The sequence below is a fragment of the Chlorocebus sabaeus genome, chromosome 19 (assembly GCF_047675955.1).
Source record: "Chlorocebus sabaeus isolate Y175 chromosome 19, mChlSab1.0.hap1, whole genome shotgun sequence".
Classification (NCBI taxonomy): Eukaryota; Metazoa; Chordata; class Mammalia; order Primates; family Cercopithecidae; genus Chlorocebus; species Chlorocebus sabaeus.
In genome coordinates, this window is record NC_132922.1 from 30,657,039 (window position 1) to 30,681,809 (window position 24,771).

A 24,771-nucleotide genomic window follows, 5' to 3' on the forward strand; every position below is an offset into this window, starting at 1 on the left:
TTCTGGGGATCCTCATCTCGGGGGAGATCCTCACTGCTCATGTGACCATGTCTCTAGTCTCCAGGTTCCTGCAGGCTACTGTGCCAAGGCTGTTTCCACTCAATGGCCACATATTTCCTGGACACCATTCTGGGCTCTGCAGGAGGTAGGAGCTGGAAGCTTCCCAGGCAGATCAAGCTTCCCCCTCGAGAGTTTAGCACAAGCCCTTTGAGCCTGTGGCTGTCTCCCTACAGCCTCACCTCTAATCTTCCTTCTTACTTTGGCACTCAGTCCCTGGGAGGTGGTGACCTGCCCCGCATGCCATCCTAGCACCAGCCAGATGTAACTCCTCTGTGTGTTTGGCCTGGAGCCTGTAATCACTTATGTATGTGGAGGTAGGGAGGGAGTGGTTGTTTTTTCTTTTCTTTTCTTTTTTGAGATAGAGTCTCACTCTGTTGCCGAGGCTGGAGTGCAGTCTTGCAATCTCGACTCATTGCAACCTCCACCTCCTGGGTTCAAGCAATTCTCCTGCCTCAGCCTCCCAAGTAGCTGGGACTACAGGTGTGCGCTGCCATGCCTGGCTAATTTTTTTGTATTTTAGTAGAGACAGGGTTTCAACATGTTGCCCAGGCTGATCTCGAACTCCTGAGTTCAGGCAATCCGCCATCCTTGGCCTCCCAAAGTGCTGGGATTACAGACATGAGCCACCACGCCTGGCGGTTATTGTTTCTAAAAGCCATACATGGTAGAAACTTTAGAAAGCCCCAAACATTATGAATCCCATCATCCAGAGGCAGCATTGTCAGTATTTTGGTAAATTTTCTTGTCCTCTCTGTTCGTTTAAAAACTGTAATGGGGGCCAGGCGCAGTGGCGCACATCTATAATCCCAGCATTTTGGGAGGCTGAGGTGGGCCGATCAGCTGAGGTCAGGAGTTCAAGAGCACTCTGGGCAACATGGTGAAACCCCGTGACTACTAAAAATACAAAAATTAGCTGGGCGTGGTGGCACATGTCTGTAATCCAGCTACTTGGGAGGCTGAAGGAGGAGGATCACTTGAACCTGGGAGGCGGAGGTTGCAGTGAGCCGAGATGGCACCACTGCCCTCAAGCATGGGCAACAGAGTGAGACTCCGTCTCCAACAAACAAACAAACAAAAAATGTAATGGATCATGCTGTAGATGCCATTTGAATCCTGTGTTGTAAACCTAATGTTAGAGCCTAGGTATTTTCATAAGTATTAATTTATTATTAACTAAAATTTTCATTAAAATTTAATTATAATTTTGATTATAGAATTACATCATGGGTAAATCTATATACCACCAAGTGTAACAAATTTAAAAGGCGATTTTAAGGCCGAGCGGGTGTGGTGGCTCACACCTGTAATCCTAGCACTTTGGGAGGCTGAGGTGGGTGGATCACCTGAGGTCAGGAATTTGAGACCAGTCTGGTCAAATGGTGAAATCCCATCTCTACTAAAAATAAAAAAATTAGCTAGGTGTGGGGGCGTGCGCCTGTAGAGGCAGGAGAATTGCTTGAACCCAGGAGGTAGAGCTTGCAGTGAGCCAAGATTGCACCAGGGCCTGGTGTCACTCCAGCCTGGGTGACAGAGCGAGACTGCATCTCGAAAAAAAAAAAAACAGACAATTTTAATAGCAGTATCATATGCCATATCTATGAATCTCTCACGCCTTGCTCACTCCAACATTCTTGGACATGTAAGTCGACAGTGTCATCTTGGTGCACAGTTTCAGAAATTGTCCTGAATCCAGGCTTTAGAAATGTATCCTGGGGCCGGATGTATGGATCATGCCTATAATCCTAGCACTTTGGGAGGCTGAGGCAGACAGCTCACTTGAGGTCAGAAGTTTGAGACCAGCCTGGTCAACAACGCCCAACCCTATCTCTACTAGAAATACAAAAAGTAGCCAGGTGTTGTGGCACATGCTTGTAATCCCAGCTACTGAGGAGGTTGAGGCAGGAGGAGGATCACTTGAACCCGGGAGGGGGAAGCTGCAAGTGAGCCGAGATGGAGCCACTGCACTCCAAGCCTGGGTGACAGTGTGAGACTCTGTTTCCAAAAAAAACCAGAAATGCATCCGGGATCTGTCCATCCACGGGTGCTGATATGGTTTGGCTGTGTCCGCAATGAAATCTCAACTTGAATTGTATCTCCCAGAATTCCCAAGTGTTGTGGGAGGGACCCAGGGGAAGGTAATTGAATCAAGGGGCAGGTCTTTCCCAAAAATAAGTCTCATGAGAGCTGATGGGTTTATCAGGGGTTTCTGCTTTTGCTTCTTCCTCATTTTCTCTGACCCTCACTGTGTAAGAAGTGCTTTTCACCTCCTGCCATGATTCTGAGGTCTCCCCAGCCATATGGGACTGTAAGTCCAATTTAACTTCTTTTACATCCCAGTCTTGGGTATGTCTTTATCAGCAGCATGAAAACAGAATAATACAGGTGCTGCCATGGCGGATGTTGCTTGCCAGTCAGGTGCTCCTGTTCTCAGGTCTCACCATCCTGTCCTAGCGAATCATGCACATGGAAGTGCTCATCCAGGTGGGATATGAGCCTCTTCCCACAACAGGACGAAATATTTTGGGGTGGCAAGTATGTCAGCTTTCTCGTTTCTTTTGTTATGCTCTGAACATTGCCAGCATTGACAGGAGGCATGGGTTGCTCACAGGCTTAACTCCATGACTGCATTCGGGGGTCCTTGGAACTGTGGTCCATGGTAAAGTTTTATAGCATTACCAGGAGTGTGACAAGGGTGAGAAGTTAGGACCTGGATATGAACAAAAAGAAATCTCATCTTCCTTTGACCAAATCATCAAGGAAACAACTCAAGAGATGATCGTTTGTTCAGCTGCTGCCCTCATCACGTCCCTTCCATGTGCTCACTCTAAGATCTATGGCACAATTCACTGGGAAAGAATCCAAGTTCTGTGGACTTTGTGACACCATACTAACCATTTATCAGAAAGAGGGTATCCTAGGATTTTTCCCAGGTCTTGTTCCTCACCTCCTAGGTGACATCATTTCTTTGTGGCTGTGTGACTCACTAGCCTACCACCTTGTTGATATCCATGCAATGGACAGTGGGGGTTTCTATCATGAATGAAATGAAGAGTTATTCTCAAGCTGTCACAGGATTTTTTTTGCCAGTATATTGACCTATCCCTTTGTGATTGTCTCCCATCTTATGGCTGTTAACAACTGTGGTCTTGCTGGTGGATGCCCTCCTTACTCCCCAATATATACTTCTTGGATAGATTGCTGAGGCATGCTACAAAGAGAGGAAATATGAGCCTAGGAAATAGCTTGTTTTTCCAGATACAAGCCCTTTGGGAAGAGAAGACTTATTGTTGTGACCTGAGAATGTTAATATGAAGATGTGGGGCAGGGACTGTGACATTTCTATAGTTTCAGATGCACAGGATTATGGGAGAGAATGTTGATTTGTATATAATTTGGCATGCTTTCAAAATAATCATTTACTCTTGGGGAAAAGCAGAAATGCATCCTGGGTCTCAGGGACAAACATATTAAGGCTCTTTATATAATTTCACACATTACAGATATTACAGGATAATTTTCTTTCTTTTTTTTTTTTTTTTTTTGAGATGGAGTCTCGCTCTGTCGCCCAGGCTGGAGTGCAGTGGCCGGATCTCAGCTCACTGCAAGCTCCGCCTCCCGGGTTTACGCCATTCTCCTGCCTCAGCCTCCGGAGTAGCTGGGACTACAGGCGCCCGCCACCTCGCCAGGCTAGTTTTTTGTATTTTTAGTAGAGACAGGGTTTCACCGTGTTAGCCAGGATGGTCTCGATCTCCTGACCTCGTGATCCTCCCGTCTCGGCCTCCCACAGTGCTGGGATTACAGGCTTGAGCCACCGCGCCCGGCCTTACAGGATAATTTTCAAAAATAGGAGGCTGAGGTGGGAGGATTGCCTGAGCTCAGGAGTGAACCCAGGAGGAGTTGGAGGCTGCAGTGAGCTATGATTTCACCACTGCACTCCAACCTGGGTAACAATGAGACCCTGTCTGAGGAAAAAAAAAAAATCAAAAATAGGTACAACCATAACTCTTATACTGATACTAACTCATGTTAAAAACCAAGGTTTCACTTGGGCCACAAAAAAAGACCTGATCTCTACAAAAAAATAAAATTAGCCATGTGTGGTGGCACATATCTGTAGTCCCAGCTACTCAGGAGGCTGAGGTGGGAGGATCATTTGAGCCCAGGAAGTTGAGGCTGCAACGAGTTGAGATTGCCCCTGCACTCCAGCCTCAGTGACAAAACAACGCCCTGTCTCAAAAAAAAAAAAAAAAAAAAAATTCCTCCCTTTTTTCTTTTTTCGAGACACAGTCTTGCTCTGCTACCCAGGCTGAAGTGCAGTGGCGCGATCTCGGCTCACTGCAAGCTCTGCCTCCCGGGTTCACGCCATTCTGCCTCAGCCTCCCAAGTAGCTGGGACTACAGGCGTGCCCACCACCATGACTGGCTAATTTTTGTATTTTTAGTAGAGACGGGGGTTTCACCCTGTTAGCCAGGATGGTCTTGATCTCCTGACCTCGTGATCCGCCTGCCTCGGCCTCCCAAAGTGCTGGGATTACAGGTGTGAGCCACCATGCCTGGCCCTCTTTTTTTTTTTTTAAACTTCCATGCATCAAGCAATTCATGTTTGTTTGTTTTGAGACGGAGTCTCACTCTCACCCAAGCTGGAGTGCAGTGGTGCCATCTTGGCTCACTGCAACCTCCACCTCCCGGGTTCAAGCGATTCTTCTGCCTCAGCCTCCCAAGTAACAGGGATTACAGGCGCATGCCACCATACTTGGCTAATTTTTTATATTTTTAGTAGAGATGGGGTTTCACCATGTTGGCTAGGCTGGTCTCAAACTCCTGACCTCAAATGATCCACCTGCCTAGGTCTCCCAAAGTGCTGGGATTACAGGCATGGGCCACCATGCTCAGCCATGCAATTCATTTTTTTGAGACGAAGTCTCACTCTGTTGCCTGGGCTGGAGTATAGCAGCCCGATCTTGGCTCACTGCAACCTCCGCCTCCCCGGTTCAAGTGATTCTCCTGCCTCAGCCTCCCAAGTAGCTGGGATTACAGGCGTGTACCACCATGCCTAGCTAATTTTTTTTTTTTTGAGATGGAGTCTCGCACTGTCTCCCGGGCTGGAGTACAGTGGCACAATCTCAGCTCACTGCAACCTCCACCTCCCAGGTTCAAGCGATTCTCCTGCCTCAGCCTCCCGAGTAGCCGGGATTACAGGTGCCTGCCACCACACCCGGCCTTAATTTTATATTTTTAGTAGAGACCAGGTTTCACCATATTGGCCAGGCTGGTCTTGAACTCCTGACCTCAGTGATCCGCCCGCCTTGGCCCTCCAAACTGCTGGGACTACAGGGGTGAGCCCAGCCGTAATTAATTTTTATTGCACATTTTGCTCTTAGGTTGGATTGATAATTTTATTATCTTTACCATTTAGTAGTGATAACATAAACTTGTTTGACTAGTCTGTCAGTTTTCTTTTTTGAAACAGAGTCTTGCTCTGTTGCCCAGGCTGGAGTGCAGTGGGGGGATCTCAGCTCACTGCAAGCTCCACCTCCCAGGTTCACCCCATTCTCCTGCCTCAGCCCCCCCAAGTAGCTGGGACTACAGGCGCCCGCCACCACGCCTGGCTAATTTTTTGTATTTTTAGTGGAGACAGGGTTTCACCATGTTAGCCAGGATGGGCTTGATCTCCTGACCTCATGATCCGCCTGTGTTGGCCTCCCACAGGCATGAACCACTGCGCCCGGCCTAGTCCCATCAATTTTCAAACTAGCTTTATTTACTAAAGAATATTCCAGATCATGTAAACTAAAAAGCATTTGGATTAGTTTCTATTTTTCTTAAAATTTTGGTAATATTTAGCTTGTATGAATGCTCATTTACCTCCCTCTAAGACCAAAAATCCTTTTATGACACCACAGACAAAACAGACATCTTCAAAGGAGGGTACAATTTGAATAGAACTCCTTTAAGGGATTTAAAAAATTTAGGCCAGGCGCAGTGACTCACTGTAATCCCAAGACTTTGGGAGGCCGAGGTGGGTGGATCACTACATCAAGAGATCAAGACCATCCTGGCCAACATGGTGAAACCTCGTCTCTACTAAAAACACAAAAATTAGCTGGGCATGGTAGCTCGCACCTGTAGTCCCAGCTACTCAGGAGGCTGAGGCAGGAGAATCGCTTGAACCTGGGAGGCAGAGGTTGCAGAGAGCTGAGATAGCATCACTGCACTCCAGCCTGGAGACAGAGTGAGACTCTGTCTCAAAAAAAAAAAATAATAATAATAATAATTCAGTTAATAATACTGAATATGGATATATATAATATTCAAACATACATACATACACACACACAAATATAAACACATAAACATAAAAACACAAATATCTTATAGCTTTCATTCCAAAATGGTAGTTGTGAGTCAGTAAAACACAGTAATACAAACTCACTGTTCTCTTCTCTCTCTCTCTCTCTCTCTCTCTCTCTCTCTATATATATATATATATATATATTTTTTTTTTTTTTTTAAGAGATGGAGTCTTCCTGCTCTATTGCCAGGCTGGTGCAGTGGTCCAATCTTGGCTCACTGCAACCTCCGCCTCCCGGGTTCAAGTGATTCTCCTGCCTCAGTCTCCCAAGTAGCCGGAACTACAGGTGCATGTCACCACACCTGGCTAATTTTTTTTGTATTATTAGGAGAGACGGGGTTTCACCACATTGGCCAGGCTGGTCTCAAACTCCTGACCTTGTGATCTGCTCGCCTCGGCCTCCCAAAGGGCTGGGATTACAGGGGTGAGCCACCACACCTGGCCCCCCCAAAAAAAGACTTTAAAAAGAGTTTTCATTTGCCCAGTTTCCAAACAGTTTCAATTTTTCTCTTTTTATCCTTAGATGGTTGTTTTTGCAGGATTTTGAGTCCCTTTAGGGGAGGGAGCCCTAATGTTTAAGTGACTGAAGTGCTGAAGTGGAAAAAGTTCTGGCAGGTTGGATGGAAGGCCAGAGTGGACTGAATGGGGACATATCAAAGGAATCAAGGAAATTGGAGGAAATATCAAAGGTGGCAAAAGGAGGAAAGGGGAGCAAAAGCAACTGGAAAGGAGAAATCTCAGAGGGGCTTGTTTGGGGAGATTGCAAGTTTCCCAAAGAACCCAATGAAGTTGTCCATTATCCTTAGCAAAAATCATGGCAATACAGAAAGGAAGCAGGAGGCAGAGCCTGCAGAGGGCAGGGACTCCAGAAGAGGGGCTTTAGGTGACCAAGAAGACCCCAACGGAGAAGCAGGATCCAATAGAGAGAATATCAACTTCCGATTATGCCATCTTCTTTTCTGCTTTTTGAGATGGAGTCTCACTCTGTTGCCCAGGCTGGAGTGCAGTGGTGTGATCTTGGCTCACTGCAGCCTCTGCCCATCGAGTTCAAGCGATTCTCCTGCCTCAGCCTCTCAAGTAGCTGGGATTACAGGTGCCTGCCACTGCGCCCAGCTAATTTTTTTGTATTTTTAGTAGAGATACGGTTTCACCATCTTGGCCAGGTTGGTCTCGAACTCCTGACCTCGTCATCCACTCGCCTCAACCTCCCAAAGTGCTGGGATTACAGGCATAATCCCAGCTGGGCACTGAGCCACTGTGCCCAGCCCCGATTATGCCATCTTCTGATCATAGAGCTGTAAAAAAAAAAAAAAAAAAAACTTTTCAAATATCTCATTATCAGTTTTCAGCCAGAACAGATAGTACATATTCCTGGCAGTACTGAACACTCTTCCCTACCACCACCCTGCCCACCCACCACTTTTCTTCTTATAAACCAAAGGTACCTACCAAGCAACTGAGAACCAAAACCAATAAGCATTTTATGACTTAACCATGGACAAAAGAGATATCCTCAAGGCTGGGCACAATGGGTCATGCCTGTAATCTCAGCACTCTGGGAAGTCAAGGTGGGAGGACCACCTGAGGCCAGGAGTTCCTGACCAGTCTGGGCGAGACCCTGTCTCTTTTTTTTTTTTTTTTTTTTTTTTTTTGAGAGGGAGTCTTGCTCTGTCGCCCGGGCTGGAGTGCAGTGGCCGAATCTCAGCTCACTGCAAGCTCCGCCTCCCAGGTTTACGCCATTCTCCTGCCTCAGCCTCCCGAGTAGCTGGGACTACAGGCGCCCGCCACCTCGTCCGGCTAGTTTTTTGTATTTTTTAGTAGAGACGGGGTTTCACCGTGTTAGCCAGGATGGTCTCGATCTCCTGACCTCGTGATCCGCCCGTCTCGGCCTCCCAAAGTGCTGGGATTACAGGCTTGAGCCACCGCGCCCGGCCAAGAGACCCTGTCTCTTAAAGAGAGAGAGAAAGAAAGATACTCTTCAAAGAGGGTGCACAAAGATTCAGCACTCTCAAATCCATACCATTTGCAAAGACATTCAAAAGAAAGAAGGTACCTTTGGTTTTTTTTGTTCTGTTTTGTTTTGAGATGGAGTCTTGCTCTGTCACCCAGGCTAGAGTACAGTGGCACGGTCTTGGCTCACTGCAACCTCTGCCTCCCAGATTCAACTGATTTTCCTGCCTCAGCCTCCCGAGTAACTAGGATTACAGGCATGGGCCACCATGCCTGGCTAATTTTTTTGTAATTTTAGTAGAGATAGGGTTTCACCATGTTGATCAGGCTGGTCTCTAACTCCCGACCTTGTGATCTGCCCGCCTCAGCCTCCTAAAGTGCTGGGATTACAGGTGTGAGCCACCATACCCGGCCAGAAGGCACCTTTGTTGACACAGGTGACTAGGGATGTCATCTCGTATAGAACAGTATCACGTCTCCAGTCATGGACTGACTCATCTATAACACCAATGAATATTGAGACAACAAAAACCCCTTATGGACTAGGCCCACTTACTACAAACTCCTCTATCATGGTCAGAAAAAGAGAAGGTTCAGAACCTTGTCTTTGGCCGGGCGTGGTCCTTCATGCCTGTAATCCTAGCACTTTGAGAGGCTGAGACAGGTGGATTGAGGCCAGGAGTTCCTGACCAGCCTGGGTGAGATCCTATATCTTAAAAACAAAAGAGGCCAGGTGCAGTGGCTTACACCTGTAATCCCAGCACTTTGGGAGGCCAAGGCGGGCAGATCACCTGAGGTCAGGAGTTCGAGACCGGCCTGACTAACATGGTGAAACCCTGTCTCCACTAAAAATACAGAAATTAGCTGGGCGGAGTGGCAGGTGCCTGTAATCCCAGCCACTTGGGTGGGTGAGCCGAGATTCCGCCATTGCACTCCAGCCTGGGTGACAGAGCAAGACTCCGTCTCAGAAAACAATTGAAAAAAAAGAAAAAAAGAAAAAAAAAAAAAAAAGAGAGACCACCCCTCGCAACATGGTGAATCCCCCTCTTTACTAAAAATACAAAAAAAAAATTACCTGGGTGAGGTAGTGTGCACCTGTAGCCCCAGCTACTCAGGAGGCTGAGGCAGAAGAATCACTTGAGCCCAGGATGCAGAAGTTGCAGTGAGCCGAGATCATGCTACCATGCCACTGCACTCCAGCCTTGGCGAAAGAGCAAGACATTAAAACAAAACAAAAACCAACCAAACAAACAAAAAACGAACCTTCTCTTTTTCTGACCAGGACGGAGGAGTTTGTAATAATGCAAGCTGTTACTTGCACCCCTAACGCAAGCTGTCCTAAAGCAAGCTGTCACTTGCACCCACTGGCTATTCAGAGATCGGGGAGAATATTCTTACTGGTCATAAAGCCAAGCTCTCAGGACACAAATAAAACAAACAGGAAAGAGGTAGCTGTGCCTGGGAGGAAAGGATCAGTAACAAACGGTTACCCCTAAAACAAATTTAAGCAAGAGTCACAATGCGGACACAATATTTTCTTCTGCTAATCTGAATTTGGAAAGGAAGGGACAAGAAGGTTTTACCTTCTACTCTCAGCTGAGTACTACAGGCAGCGATCTGGGACAGTCGACCTTGGTAAGAATGCTTACCTTTTGCCAGTTGTCCCAAGTGGGGTGTCTTTGCCACCCCATTTGTTTGCTGGATGCCAGAAAGAGTAGGGGGAAAGGAAATATTTTTTCCTCACCTATCACAAGGTTCCTGGTTGACACCTCTCTAACAAAGGACAGATTAACAAGAGAAAAGCATATCAATTTATTTAATATAAATTTTATATGACACAGTAGTCTTCAGAAAAAAGCCCCAGTGTCCAGTGAGGGGTACATTCTCTGCCTTTTTTTTTTTTTTTGAGACGGAGTCTCACTCTGTTGCCCAGGCTGGAGTGCAGTGGCGCGATCTCGGCTCACTGTAAGCTCTGCCTCCCAGGTTCATGCCATTCTCCTACCTCAGCCTCCTGAGTAGCTGGGACTAGAGGTGCCCACCACCATGCCTGGCTAATTTTTTGTATTTTTAGTAGAGCCGGGTTTCATCGTGTTAGCCAGAATGGTCTCGATCTCCTGACCGTGTGATCCGCCCGCCTCGGCTTCCCAAAGTGCTGGGATTACAGGCGTGAGCCACCGCGCCCAGCCAATTCTCTGCCTTGAAGATGGTGCTTATTACAGCGTCCTCACCTGGCAAAAGTAGGGGATGAACTCCCTCAAACCTCTTTTATACACTGATCCCATGGTGACTTCACCCTCATGACCTAAACCCCTCCCAAGGCCCTACTTTATAATAGTATCACACTGAGGATTCAGTTCCAACATAGGAATTTTGGGGGTACCAACATTCAGACCACAGTGGCCTCCTTGTTGCTGCCCCAGGACTCCTTTTCCTCTCCTCTCTGGGTCCACCCTTACACCTGGTCCCATTGGGCCTTGGAGATCAGTCTTCCCCTACCTGAGGCCAAGCTGGGCCTCATCTTCCCCCAAACCTGCTCTTGCTCTGGCTCCCGGGTAGCCAGGGTGGGCCTACTTCCCCACCCATCTCCTGGGCTCAATCTTTACACATCACTGGATTTATACTGGGGAAGCTGCTTCCTTCCCGGGTTTCTAGCCCACTCCACTCTCGTCTTCACTCCCTGCCTGTCTGAGACCAGGCACTATGGCTGGCTCTCTACTTAGTCTTCCTCTCCACCAGGTTGGCATCTGCCCACCCTGGCTAAAGGGTGCCCTCAGGGCTAAGTCTAGCCTCCAGAGGGCAGGGTCTGCTCTCCAACCTTCCCTTCAGGCTCAGAAATCCACTGGAATTATGAAAATTCCAGGAGGTATCCTGGAAACCTCCATACCACTCACTTTGAAGGATCTCACCTCCACACGTTTGCTGACACTGTCCCCTTCATGGAATGCTTTTCTTACTCCCAAAGTCCTCCTCTGTTACACGTAGGGGGTTCTCCTCCAGAAAGCCTTTCTAGGAGGAAGCCCACTCGCATTTGGAACCTCTGCCTCTGGAGGCCAATCCTGTTCACCTGATCCTTGTCTGGGACCCTCAGTTATTTCTCTGGACTCAGCCAGGACAGCAATTCTCTTTCATCTATTTTCTTCCTTTTACATTCCCCTTCCACCTTTTTTTTTTTTTTTTTTTTTTTTTTTTGAGACGGAGTCTCGCTCTGTCACCAGAGCGATCTCGGCTCACTGCAACCTCCACCTCCCGGGTTCAAGCGATTCTCCTGCCTCAGGCTTCCGAGTAGCTGGGAATACAGATGCGCGCCACTATGACCGGCTAGTTTTTGTGTGTGTGTTTTAGTAGAGATGGGGTTTCACCATGTTGGCCAGGATGGTCTTGATCTCCTGACCTCGTGATCCGCCTGTCTCAGCCTCCCAAAGCGTTGGGATTACACGCACGAGCCACCACGCCCGGCCCCACCTTTCTTTTTAACCATGAGCCATCTCCAGCCATATCCTCCCCGCACCACTTTCTCCACCCTTCACAGTCCCTCTCAAAACCACAGTGTGGGACACGCCAATCTTATCCCATCAGGAGGCTCTGTGGCTCCAAGCTCTGGGCGCAGCCGTTACGGATACGCCTTGGAGGATGGGATCCGCTTGGAGGTGAGGTGGAGAAAAATGAATGCCAAGAGCCGCGCACGGACCTCTGGGACCAGGCTTTAAGACTGGGAATTAGATTTACTGCAAAATATCAGTAAAGGAACGGGCACACAAACTAGCACCTGTTCACCCTGGCGGTGTTCGGCGATTCTCCCTGATATCCCGCAGGGGGCGCGCTACCTTCAGCGGCACGGACCGCGGTGGGAGCGGGGAAGGAGCAGGCGCGGGAGGGAGGGAATGAGTGCGTGACGAAGGGAACGAGTAAAGGATGGGAGGGGGAAAGAAGGGAATCAAAGAGGGAGGGAGGCAATGGGAGGGGGTAGAGAGGGAGGGAGGAAAAGGGGGGAGGAAGTGAGACAAGGAAGGAAGGAATGAGAGAGGGAGGGGAGAACGAGAGTGAAGGAGGGAGGGAAAGGGAATGAAAGAGGGAGGGGATGAGGGGGGAGAGAGGGAGGGAGTGAATGAGTGAGGGAGGATGGGAATGGGGGTTAAGACAGGGAGGGAGGTAACGAGAGGGAGGGGAGAATGAGAGTGAAGGAGGCAGGGAGGGAATGAGTGAGGGAAGACGGGAATGGTGGGTGAGACAGGGAGGGAGGGAATGGGGATGGAGGGGAGAATAAGAGTGAAGGAGGGAGGGAGAGAATGAGAGGGGGGAGTAAGAGAGGAAGGGAGGAGAGAAGAGAGTGAAGAAGCGAATGATGAAAGGGGAGGCAGGATATGAGCGGGGAGGGAGATAGTGAGGAAGGGCAGGAGGGAGTGAGTCGAGGAATGAGGGCAGGACCGAGGCAAGGAAAAAGTCAATGGGTTCAGAAGGCGCGACCCTCGGCAAATTCACTCATTCGTTGGTTCGGCCCCGCCAAGTGCCAGGTGCCGCGCTAGTGCGGGGACTCACTGAGCCTTGGCGGTCGCTGCTGTCCTCCGCAGAGCGCCGGAGGGGAGCCGCCCCCCGTCTCCCCGCCTCAGGGCCGCCCCGCGCTGCTACCCCGCCCGGCCAGGCACCCCCGGGCCCGCGTCCAACCCGCCCGGCGCCTGCGCGGCGCGCCCACGTGACGGCCGAGGGCCCCGCCCCGCCGGCGCCGCTGGCCCCGCCTCCGCCTCCCGCCTCCCGCCTCCCTCCTGCTGCGAGCGCGGCCTCGGCTGGCGGCGGCACCAGGTCAGCTGCGAGGCGTGGGCCGGGCGGGTCGCGCGGCGGCGAACGCGGGGGGCGGGCGGCAAGCAGGCATCGCTGGGCCGGGGGCAAGCTAGCAGCGCGGAATCCGAGGGGCGCGGGGGCGGGCGCGGGCCGGAGGCGCGGGGGCGGCGACCTGAGGAGAGCCCGCGGCCTGACGTGGCGGGGACGCGGCCGGCGGGATCCCGGGGCGCGTAGAGGCCGGGATCTGGCGCTCGGCCGGGGGCCAGGGTGCGAGGCCTCCTCAGCGCGGCTGCGGGCGGGCCCTGTTGCCTGCGGCAGGTCCGAGGGCGGCCTTCCTGGAGGCGACCCTCCGCGCTGGAGCGGGCGGCCTTGCAACAGGCGGGCGACTTGGGGCCGGCCTGACGAGCCTCAGTTCCCTCAGTCGGGCCCGGGCACTGCAGCCGTAGGAGCCCAGCCCCGCCAGCTCGCCGGGTTTCCTGAGAGGAGCCGGAGATCGCGCTGTCAGTGCAAAATCACCAGAGCGCGAAGCGTCGGCTGCCAGTTCTGACCATTTTAGATCCGCTGCGGGCGGAGCCGAGTGGATCTGGGGCGGGTAGCGGGGCACCGCCACCTTTCGCCTGGGCTCCTCCCTGGGCGCCCTCACTCCAGCCCTCCGCGGGGCCGGGCCTGGGTGCGCCGAGTGCCTCCAAGTCGGCTCCCTGGGAGGTTCTTCCAGAGCGCACCCTTTGGAAGGCTCCCCCGCTGGGAATCAGGACCCACTCCCTCTCTACCCGAGCCGCCCCCTTTGCCTTTGTGGCCGACCTTGCTTCATGCTGCCAAGGATTGAGTTTCTTTGAGGGGATACTGCTCGTTCGGGGGCCCTACAGAGGACTGAGGATATCTACTCAGTAAAATGGTAGCGAATTGAAAGTTCCTCTAAAATGATTTTGACTCTGCCATCCATCACTTCATAAAAATTCGTCTTATATCCTTCAGTTTGTACCTATGTGGCACATTAAGCTTCCTTTATGCTCCCCACTAAAACTTCGAACAGCGCAAAACAGAGGGAACTTGGCTTGTGATGACTAGAATTGGGGATATGAGACTGGCGAAGAGCTTCAGGCTACAGTAGCCATGTGTCAAATGAAAATGGGGCCTGGGGGCGGGCGCAGTGGCTCTTGCCTGTAATCCTAGCACTTTGGGAGGCCAGGGTGGGTGGAAAACTTGAGGTCAGGAGTTAAAAGAATGCAGCCTGGCCAACACGGTGAAACCCCGTCTCTACTGAAAATACAAAAATTAGCTGGGTGTGGTGGCGCGCGCCTGTGATCCCAGCTATTCGGGAGGCTGAGGTAGGAGAATCGCTTGAACCCAGGAGATGAAGGCTGCAGTGAGCCAAGACCCTACCACTGTGCTCCAGCCTACACCATGTAGTGAAACCCCTTCTCTACAAAGAAAATTTGAAAAATTAGCCGGGCGCAGTGGTGAGCTCCTGTTGTTCCAGCTACGGAGGAAGCTGAGATGGGAGGACCACTTGAACTTGGGAGCTTGAGGCTGCAGTGAACCTCAAGCTGTCTCACCCCAGATAGCCAGGACTACAGGTGTACGCCACTGTGGCTTGTTAGTTTTTAAATATTTTGTAGAGGAAGGGTCGTGCTATATTACCCAGGGTGGTCTTGAACTCTACCTACCTGGACCTCCCAAGGCACTGGGATTACAGGCATGAGCCACCATGCCCAGCCTACTTTGCACTTTTTTTTTTTTTTTTTTTGAGACAAAGTCTCGCTGTTGCCCAGTCTGGAGTGCAATGGTGCAATCTTGGCTCACTGCAACCTCTGCCTCCTGGATTCAATCGATTCTCCTGCCTCAGCTTCCCCTTTCCTCAGCCTTTCGAGTAGCTGGGATAACAGGTGTGTGCCACCACACTCTGCTAATTTTTGTAATTTTAGTAGAGATGGGGTTTCACCATGTTGGCCAGGCTGGTCTTGAACTCTTGACCTCAGGTGATCCTCCCACCTTGGCCTCCCAAAGTGCTGGGATTACAGGCAGGAGCCACTGTGCCCAGTCTACTTTGCACATTGGTTTTTTTTGTTGTTGTTTGTTTTTTGTTTTTAAGACGGAGTCTCAGTCGGGCGCGGTGGCTCACGCCTGTAATCCCAGCACTTTGGGAGGCCGAGGCGGGTGGATCATGAGGTCAGGAGATCGAGACCATCCTGGCTAACAAGGTGAAACCCTGTCTCTACTAAAAATGCAAAAAATTAGCCGGACGTGGTGGCGGGCGCCTGTAGTCTCAGCTACTTGGGAGGCTGAGGCAGGAGAATGGCATGAACCCAGGAGGCGGAGCTTGCTGTGAGCCGAGATCGCGCCACAGCACTCCAGCCTGGGCACAGCAAGACTCCGTCTCAAAAAAAAAAAAAAAAAAAGACGGAGTCTCACACTGTCACGCAGGTTGGAGTGCAGTGGCGTGACTCTCCTGCCTCAGCCTCCCTAGTAATTGGGATTACAGGTGCCTGCCACCATGTCTGGCTAATTTTTTGTATTTTTAGTAGAGATGGGGTTTCACTATGTTAACCAGGCTGGTCTTGAACTCCTGACCTCGTGATCCACCCACCTCAGCCTCCCAAAGTGCTGGGATTACAGGCGTGAGCCACCGTGCCTGGCCACTTTGCATATTTTGACTGTTGCCTAAGGTTCTGTCAAATCACTGTGCCATGACATCTCTTCTCCTGAGGGTAGACGTTTTGGTGATTTAAAACCGTATAGATGTGGTTTTAAATGTTGCACTCTGTGCTGTGCTCCTTCACAGCAGAGAATTGATTCATTTTTCGACATATCCCCCTTAACCCCTAGCTACGTTTCTTAAATTGTACTTGGTAAATGTACTTCGCCTGCCCATGGAAGATGTCTTTCTATTTTACCGTACTTGTTCTTGCAGTAGGTGTTTAGGGAGTAGCTGCTGTTTATCCCTTCCCAAGACAGCAGAGGCACTACTGTGCTCATAGAAGGTGAGGCTCCACCTAGGAGCTTGATGTCTGTTGGGGTAGTCAGTTGTGGAGGTCACCCTCAGAGAAGGAGGCCCTCTTGACTCTGTGGTGGTCATGGTGGTGATGAGGAAGCTGAGGCGTGGATATATGAGACAAGTGCCCAGAGTCTGTCATTAGCAAGTGGTGCAGCCAGCCATGGGGGCTTTTGAGATGTTTGTGAGATAAAGCCTCACCCCTGAAGAAGCTGGAATCTCCTTGTGGTGGGTAAATAGGCAGGTTTGGGCTGGGCGTGGTGGCGCACACCTGTAATCCCAGCCCTTTGGGAGGCCAAAAGCGGACAGATCACCTGAGGTCAGGAATGTGAGACCAGCCTGACCAACATGGTGAAACCGCTCTGCTAAAAATTAGCTGGGCGTGGTGGCGCATGCCTGTAATCCCAGCTACTAGGGAGGCTGAGGCAGGAGAATCACTTGAACCTGAGAGGCAGAGGTTGCAGTGAGCCAAGATCATACCACTGCACTCTAGCCTGGATGACAGAGCAAGACTCCGTCTAAAAAAAAAAAGGCAGGTTTGAGTGGTGAGGCATATTTGTCATGTTCTTTGTACAACGATAGATGGAGAAGTAATAGAGCTAGACCTTGACCAATATGGGACTATGAGAGACAGAATGGCCTAGATGGGTGACTAAAGGTGTTCAGAGGATAACAGGTATCCCTTCTGGACTAAGGACTACTAATGGGGCTGAGTAGGTAAGGCTTGAAGGAGAGCAGCCTGGGGAGGATGAGGCAAGAGGTAGGGAAACTGGTTGGGTCATCATTGCTGTGGTCTGACCCAGAGTAGTGGCCCTGGAGGAGTAGAGGGTGGCTGACTGAGACGGAGGAGAGGTGAAGGAATCAGAACTAGTAGGTTCATAGGGCACACGGGTTAGAAAGGAAAAATATCATTAAGACAGTGAGGTTTTCAACATGGAAATGGTAGCTATACCAATAAGAAAATTAGACAAGTTGGAGGGCTACTAGCTAGAATAAGCACTGAGCTGTAGGTGAAACTGGGAATGTGAACCCTTGGGAAAGAAGGGCAGGATCGAGCAGGGTGTGTGGGATGAAAGGGAGAGGTCAGAAAAGGGAGAATTATCATAGGGCAGAGTTTCCAGGCAAGAGAATCCTAAGTGAGAGGTGGTCATGGGGGATACACCTTGGCTCTGGCCATCTCTGGGGCCTTGGTGAGAAAGACGAGCCAGCCCAGGGAGGGGGAAAGGAATGGGTGGGTGGCTGGGTAGAGGTCCCAGGTCCTGGAGGCAGACTGAAGAGCAGGTATAGATAACTGAGTATGTTTGATGGGAAGCAGTAGAGCATCCAGGGGGTGGGGTGGGGGGGTGACCCTGAGCCTCAGTAGTGAAGAGGGAGACCTCTTCTTTTTGGCAAGTTTTATATTAGCATCTATTTTTCATTTTTTCTTTTAAAGATATATAATCATGTGCCACACAGTGACGTTTCAGTCAATGACAGACCAGACCACATGAAGGATGGTGGTCCCATATTTTTACTGTACCTTGTCTATGTTTAGATACACAAGTACTCACCATTGTGTTACAGTTGCCTATGGTATTCAGTACTGTGATATTGTGAAATATATATTTGGTCTTGTCTCATTTCTTGGCATACAACTTATAAAATCTTTGGACTCTCCAGAGTGATGCCTTTTTGTATGCTGGCCAGCATCCACTAGGTAGCTTCAGGATGGAGGCTGGTCATAGGAAAGGCCAAGGCAGGATAAGAGGGTTGGGACTTTAAGCCTCACCTCTCAACCTCCGGAGAGGGGAGACGGGCTGAAGATTAAGTTCATCACCAATGGCCAGTGATTTAATCAGTCATGCCAACATAATGAAGCTTCCATAAAAATTCAAAATGACTGGGTTTGGAAAACTTTGGGATAGTTGAATACATGGAGGCTCCTAAAGGGTGATGTTCCTGAAGAGGGCCTGGAGGCTCTGCACCACTTCCCACATGCCTGGCCCCATGCATCTCTTCATCTGTATCCTTTGCAATAACCCTTTATAACAAACCAGTAGACATGAGTATTTTCCTGAGTTCCGTGAGTCGCTGTAACAAATTAATTAAACCCAAGAAGGGGGTCTTGGGAACCCCAATTTGTAGACTGTTGGTCAGAAGCACAGGTGAAACAACCAGGGAGACTGAGCCCTCAACCTGTGGGATCAGACACTGTCTTCAGGTAGATAGTGTTAGAGTTGAATTAGAATTAGAACATGGGTCCGCAACCTCAGGCCTCAGACCTGTATCAGTCTGTAGCTGGTTAGGAACCAGGTGGCACGGCAGGAGGTGAGTGAGGGGGATCCAGCATTACCACCTGAGCTCCATCTCCTGTCAGATCAGAGGTGGCATCAGATTCTCATGGGAGCACAAACCCTATTGTGAACTGTGCATGTGAGGGATCCAGACCGTGTGCTCCATATGAGAATCTAACTAATGCCTGATAATCTGAGGTGGAACAGTTTCATCTCGAAACCATGCCCTGACCCCGTGGAAAAATTGTCTTCCACCAAACTGGTCCCTAGTGCCAAAAAGATTGGGGACTGCTGAATTAGAGGACACCCAGATGGTATCTGTGGCAGAATTGATTGCTTGCTTGTTAATGGAGAAAACCCTCGCACATTTGGTCACAGAAGTCTCCTGGGTTTGTTGTGGTATGAGAGGAGAGGAAAAATATGCTGTATAAGTATGTAGCCTAGGAGCAATTGGCTGTACCTTATGGCCTAGATATGTAGTAGTCTCTACCATCTAGGTTTGTGTAGGTGTACCCTGTGATGTTCACACAATGAGGAAATTGTCTCCAGTGGTGCATGTCTCAGAATGTATCCCCAACATTAAGTGATGCATGACTGGAGGCAATTGGAGAATAAACATATTTTGGGGAGAGGAAAGTAGGATGAAGTGAGGTGGAGAAGACAGATATTCACATCTTGTAGCTGACTGTGCTGTGCCTACAGAGCCTGCAGCTTGGCCATGCCTCGCAGTGTAGGACTGGCCACTCCCTGACCCGAGCAGCTGGCTATCCACAGCCACTTTTGGTTGGTCCATGGTAAAAGTGCATTTGCAGTAGGTTCGTTTTACTGGTTAGGTTTTAGAGGCTCCTATTCAAATCAGTTTGCGGTTTTTGAGCGTACTGACTCAATTGTTAGAAGGTAACCTTTAATTTAAAAGGCAATGCAGATGAATTTAAATGCATCAGGTTCAATCACAGTTACTGTGCTTGACTCTCAGAATCTCAGTAAAAGAAAGTAGGCCCTGGAAATGCCACTCCCTTGGCACCCACCTCCCAGACTCCTGGCTCTGTGTCTCCTGACCACAACTCAGGTCTTGCCATTTTTACGCATCCATTACTGAGGAAGAACCCAATTTTGTTCATTCGATGGGAGGGAGGAAGAGCTTTTGAGAACCTGGTGTGTGCTTATGTTTCATATTCATTGTTTTTACCAATTTTAGAATACCCCAATGGGGTGGGTGCTTTTATCTCTCTCTTTACAATTGGGGAACTTGAGGCTCAGGTTAGTCATGTTGTAAGTCCCCGTGAAGTGGTGCTCCAACCCAGGTCAGTCTGTTTCCCAAAACCCTTCTGTTTGACTTTGATGCGGAAGAAGATAAAATGCGATGAAGAGTCTTGGGCATGATGGCACACAGATCATCAGGAAGAAGGCCATCAGGAAGTTGGACTAGAGGTGGGAGGGGAGAAGGAATTATGGATTTGGGAAAAGAGGGAAAACAGGTGAGCCTGAGGGAGGCACAGGAGCAAGGGGAGCAACAGAGCTGGCCAGTCTGTGTGTGGTAGGGCTGATGCTTGCCTGCTCACCCCCGTCCCCTCTGTTTTGCCAGCTGACAGGCTGAAGTGGTAAGGGATCTTGTGGCTGTCAGGATGGCAGAGGAGCAGGAGTTCACCCAGCTCTGCAAGTTGCCTGCGCAGCCCTCCCACCCACACTGTGTGAACAACACCTACCGCAGCGCACAGCACTCCCAGGCTCTGCTCCGAGGGCTGCTGGCTCTCCGGGACAGCGGGATCCTCTTCGATGTTGTGCTGGTGGTGGAGGGCAGACACATCGAGGCCCATCGCATCCTGCTAGCTGCGTCCTGTGATTACTTCAGGTGAGTTCACTAGAACTGTTTGTAAGAAGAATAACAAAGATAATCCTGGCTCTGCTAATAAAGGTACTGGCGGTGACAGCAGTTGGTCTCCTCCTCACCTCAGAGCCTCCCCCACTCCTTGTGGTTATGACTTAGTCAACAAGTATGAGAGACAGAAGGGGGTCCTAGAGTTCATTTTTCATTCAGCGATCCTGTCTCTTGGGCTTTGCCTTCCTTTACCTTCCTTTTCTTTTTCCTTTTCTCTCTTTTCTGTTTTCTTTCCTCCTTTCTCTCCTCCCCTCCCTTCCCCTCCCCTCCCTTCCCATTCCTCCCCTCCCTGGTAATTATTGCTGTGTATGCATCACCTTCTGGCTCACATCTCTCATCCCTCAGGTGTTAGCCTCTGGCCCTCCCAGTGAGCTCTGTGACCCCTCAGGGATTTCTTATGGCCTCCTTCGTGACCCCATCCCAGCACTTGGCACAGTGTGAGGAACCACTGGCTTATCTGTCTTTTCCACTGGGCGGGAATTTGTCTCTTATCCCTCCCGCTAACGTGGTTTTCACATATTCAAGCAATACCCATAGCTTAAATGAATAAATTTATGTGCACAAATAGCAGATCAGTACACCATTTGCCCCATTGTCTGCACTGCTCTGCACTCAAGGAGGTGGGTGTCACCACACTTATTTCACATAGGTGGCATGAGCCTGAGAAGGACTGAGGGCCACTCATGGTCCCCAGCAAGGTTGTCATGGGACTCCAAGCCTGAGGTGTTCCATTCTAGCTCTGATTCTGTTCGATCATTTTGTCTTCAAGGCTTGGTTGTAGTTCTCTCTCTCCCTCTTTCTGTCTTTTTTTAATTAGGAACTATCAAGCAAAATATGTATGGTTTAAGTGCCTTCTGTCTCCAGAAGGAGTTTTGGAGAATGTGACCCAGTGGTGGCTTGGTGCAGATGTGCCAAGGAGCAGCAGAGTTCTTTCAGTTCACCAGGGAAATTCAGCTGAGGCCTTTAATAAAGATTAAGATAACATACAGGACAGTGGGTAGGGTGGGGGAGCTGAGGGCCCCCTGCAGGGGGCTTAGGACCTGTACAGGAGAGGATGGCCAGAGGCTGCAGAGCCTGTGGGATCCCCTGGGCTCACCCTCTCAGCCCTTCTTGATCTAGTGCCATACCACTCTTTCTGAAAATGACAATGTAGGCACTGCCTTTCCCTAACTTATCACAAACCTTATGTGGCTTTCCATGTCCTCTAGGAGCAATTTCTAGCCCTTTCCACAACCCCTCTTGGGTAAACCTCTTATGAGAGGTGTCCTGCTCTCTGGGATGATTACAATGCATCACTAACACCCCCTGCATCCCTCCACTTCCATTGGGAAGGGGAGCAGGCGAGTGGCAACATTATTGGAAGAGCCCAGACTCTCATCTCAGAGATGTGTGTGTGTGTGTGTGTATATATATATATATATGAATATATATATATGAAATAGAGGCCAGGCGCGGTGACTCACACCTGTGATCCCAGCACTTTGGGAGGCCGAGGCAGGTGGATCACTTGAGGCCAGGAGTTTGAGACTAGCCTGACCAACATGGTGAAATCCTGTCTCTACTAAAAAAAAAAAAGAAACCAAAAAACAAAAATTAGCTAGGTGTGGTGGTGGGTGCCTGTAATCACAGCTACTTGGGAGGCTGAGGCAGGAGAATCGCTTGAACATGGGATGCGGAGGTTGCAATGAGCTGAGATTGTGCCACTGCACTCCAGCCTGGGTGACAGAGCAAGACCCTGTTTCAAAAAAACAAAAAAGAGACCGGGTGTGGTGGCTCACGCCTGTAATCCTAGCACTTTGGGAGGCCAAGGTGGGGTGGATCACCTGAGATTAGGAGTTGGAGACCAGCCTGGCCAACATAGTAAAACCCTGTCTCTACTAAAAATACAAAAACTAGCGGGGTGTGGTGGCACATGCCTGTAATCCCAGCTACTTGGGAGGCTGAGGCAGGAGAATTGCTTGAACCCAGGAGGTGGAGGTTGCAGTGAGCTGAGAAAAAGGCCAGGCTCGGTGGCTCACTCCTGTAATTTCAGTACTTTGAGAGGCGGAGGAGGGCAGATCACCTGAGGTCAGGAGTTGGAGACCAGCCTAACCAACATGACAAAACCCTGTCTCTACTAAAAATACAAAATTAGCTGGGCGTGGTAGCACATACCTGTAATCCCAGCTACTTGGGAGGCTGAAACAGGAGAATTGCTTGAACCGGGAGGCGGAGGTTGCAGTGAGCCCATATCGCGTCACTGCATTCCAGCCTGCTCCCCTTCCCAATGGAGTGGAGGGATACGGGGGGTGTTAGTGATGCATTGTAGTCATCCTGGAGAGCAGGACACCTCTCATAAGAGGTTTACCCAAGGGGTGCTGTGGAAAGGGCTAGAAATTGCTCCTTGAGGACATAGAAAGTCACATAAGGTTTTTGATAAGTTAGGGAAAGGCAGTGCCTACACTGTCATTTTCAGAAAGAAAGAAATAGACCATTCCCAAGTGTTAGCATGTTTATTATTTGTTTTAGTTATTTGTGAAATGTTAAAATGATAAAAGACTATTTTTTTCCCAGTATGACTGGTAAAGATGTGTAAGAGGCTTGTAATATTTGATATGGGCAAGGGTAGAGAGAAGGGTATTTGGGGGTGGGCTGGCCCATGGTTTAGGGCCCTGTAGTTGTACGCCGGGTGTCTGTGTAGGTGTCGTTCCCGTGGGATGATGCACCCGGTGCTGAGACACGGTGCGGGACAGAGCCCTTCTGTTCTGTGTTATCCAATGGAGCTACTTGCAAACTGGGCAGTGTGGTTTGTCTACTGATAGGGAGTGAAAAACCTCAGGACCTGGTGGAAGATGATCCCACTGTGAAGATCTGGAAGGATCTTGCTGTACTCTGGGAATTGAGCAAAGGGCAAAGGGAGAGGGAGGCTGACTTTCTTCTGTTTACTGCATTATCTGAATTATTTTACAAAGAACAGAAATTGCTTTTTTTTTTTTTTTTTTGAGACAGAGTCTTACTCTGTCACCCAGGCTGGAGTGCAGTGGCACAATCTTGGCTCCCTGCAACCTCTGCCTCCTGGGTTCAAGCAATTCTCCTGCCTCAGCCTCTCAAGTAGCTGGGACTACAGGCATGCGCCACCATGCCCAGCTAATTTTTTGTATTTTTAGTAGAGACAGGGTTTCACCGTGTTGGCCGGGCTGATCTCGAACTCCTGACCTTGCAATTTGCCCTCCTGTGCCTCCCAAAGTGCTGGGATTACAGGTATGAGCCACACCACGCCCGGCCTTTTTGTTTGTTTGTTTTGCGATGGAGTCTCGCCCTGTCCCCCAGGCTGTAGTGCAGTGGGGCGATCTCGGCTCACTGCAACCTCCACCTCCCGGGTTCAAGTGATTCTCCTGCCTCAGCCTCCTGAGTAGCTGGGGTTACAGACATGCGCCACCAAACCCGGCTAATTTTTGTATTTTTAGTAGAGACGGGATTTCATCATGTTGGCCAGGCTGGTCTCCAACTCCTGACCTCAGGTGATCCACCTGCCTTGGCCTCCCAAAGTGTTTGGATTACATACGTGAGCCACTGTGCCCGGCCTCTTCTCTGCCTTTTCTGTCCTGTGGAATTTTTTCTTCTTTGGCCTGCCTGAAATGCCTCCTTCTCTGGAGAGCTTTCCCTAATTGTCCCTCGCTGTTTCCCAGGTAGAGGAATCTCAGTTTTCCTGAAGGGCAGAGAGCTGTACTGCCCTGCTGCAGGACGCTTCCTCTGCTCTTTCTGTGTGCTCTGTACATGGTTTAGGAATTCGATGGCCAGACTGCATCTTCTTTTTTTGACTTTTGTTAATAACTTTTCATTGCACACTTATTTTGGCTCCCCTGACCCTACGCCCACCTTGTATGCTTTAACCTTATATGCTTCTGAGGTGGTTTCTCCTCCCCTCCTGGACCCTGATAGTCTGAAGGGCCCAAGGGCTCTATCCTTTATATACAACCTCCACAGGTCACGTCGTCCCTCTCTTAGTTTTCATACCATGTGTGAATTATAAAAGACTGCTTTGCTGAACTCAATGTCTGTTACTTTAGAAGTTTGGATATAGTTGATAATTTTATTTTTTAAAAATTAATAGTACTTTATCCCCAAAAGAGAGAGAAAGTTGTATTCCCCACAAAACACAAAGCCCAGATGTTTCCCAGGGTAGGTGTGCCTTTTACAAAAAGACTCCAATGCCGTTTAAATTTTTTCCGAGCAGTTTCAGAAAAAGAAAAAAATTTTTTTTAAATTAGCCGGGCATGATGGCATGGCCTGTAGTCCCAGCTACTTGGGAGGCTGAGGAGGGAGGACAGCTTGAGCTTTAGAGGTTGAGGCTGCAGTGAGCCATGATCACACCACTATACTCCAGCTTGGATGACAAAGTGAGAGACCTATTTTCTCTTTAAAAAAAAAAAAAAAAAAGCTGAGCACGGTGGCTCACACCTATAATCCCAGCGTTTTGGGAGGCCAAGGTGGGCAGATTGCTTGAGCCC

General features: G+C 49.7%; 1 protein-coding gene, 1 long non-coding RNA gene and 1 pseudogene across 2 annotated transcripts in view; 2 read left to right on the forward strand and 1 right to left on the reverse strand.

The window, feature by feature from the left end:
* Positions 1-2,832: 2,832 nt before the first annotated feature.
* LOC103222972 (mitochondrial carrier homolog 2-like) lies at positions 2,833-4,172 on the forward strand (annotated as a pseudogene).
* A 1,264-nt stretch (positions 4,173-5,436) lies between these two features.
* Positions 5,437-13,011, reverse strand: LOC140709143 (uncharacterized). Its single transcript, XR_012089534.1, has 2 exons — positions 12,898-13,011; positions 5,437-7,706 (listed from the first exon to the last, which is right to left on the reverse strand). It is a non-coding gene; the product is annotated as an uncharacterized lncRNA (long non-coding RNA).
* A 56-nt stretch (positions 13,012-13,067) lies between these two features.
* Positions 13,068-24,771, forward strand: part of KLHL22 (kelch like family member 22) — a 53,613-nt gene continuing 41,909 nt past the window's right edge. Inside the window, exons 1-2 of the mRNA XM_007974982.3 lie at positions 13,068-13,158; positions 19,988-20,254. Of these exons, the coding sequence (XP_007973173.1) occupies positions 20,028-20,254 (227 nt within the window). The 5' untranslated portion in view covers positions 13,068-13,158; positions 19,988-20,027. The remainder of the gene's footprint in view (positions 13,159-19,987; positions 20,255-24,771) is intronic.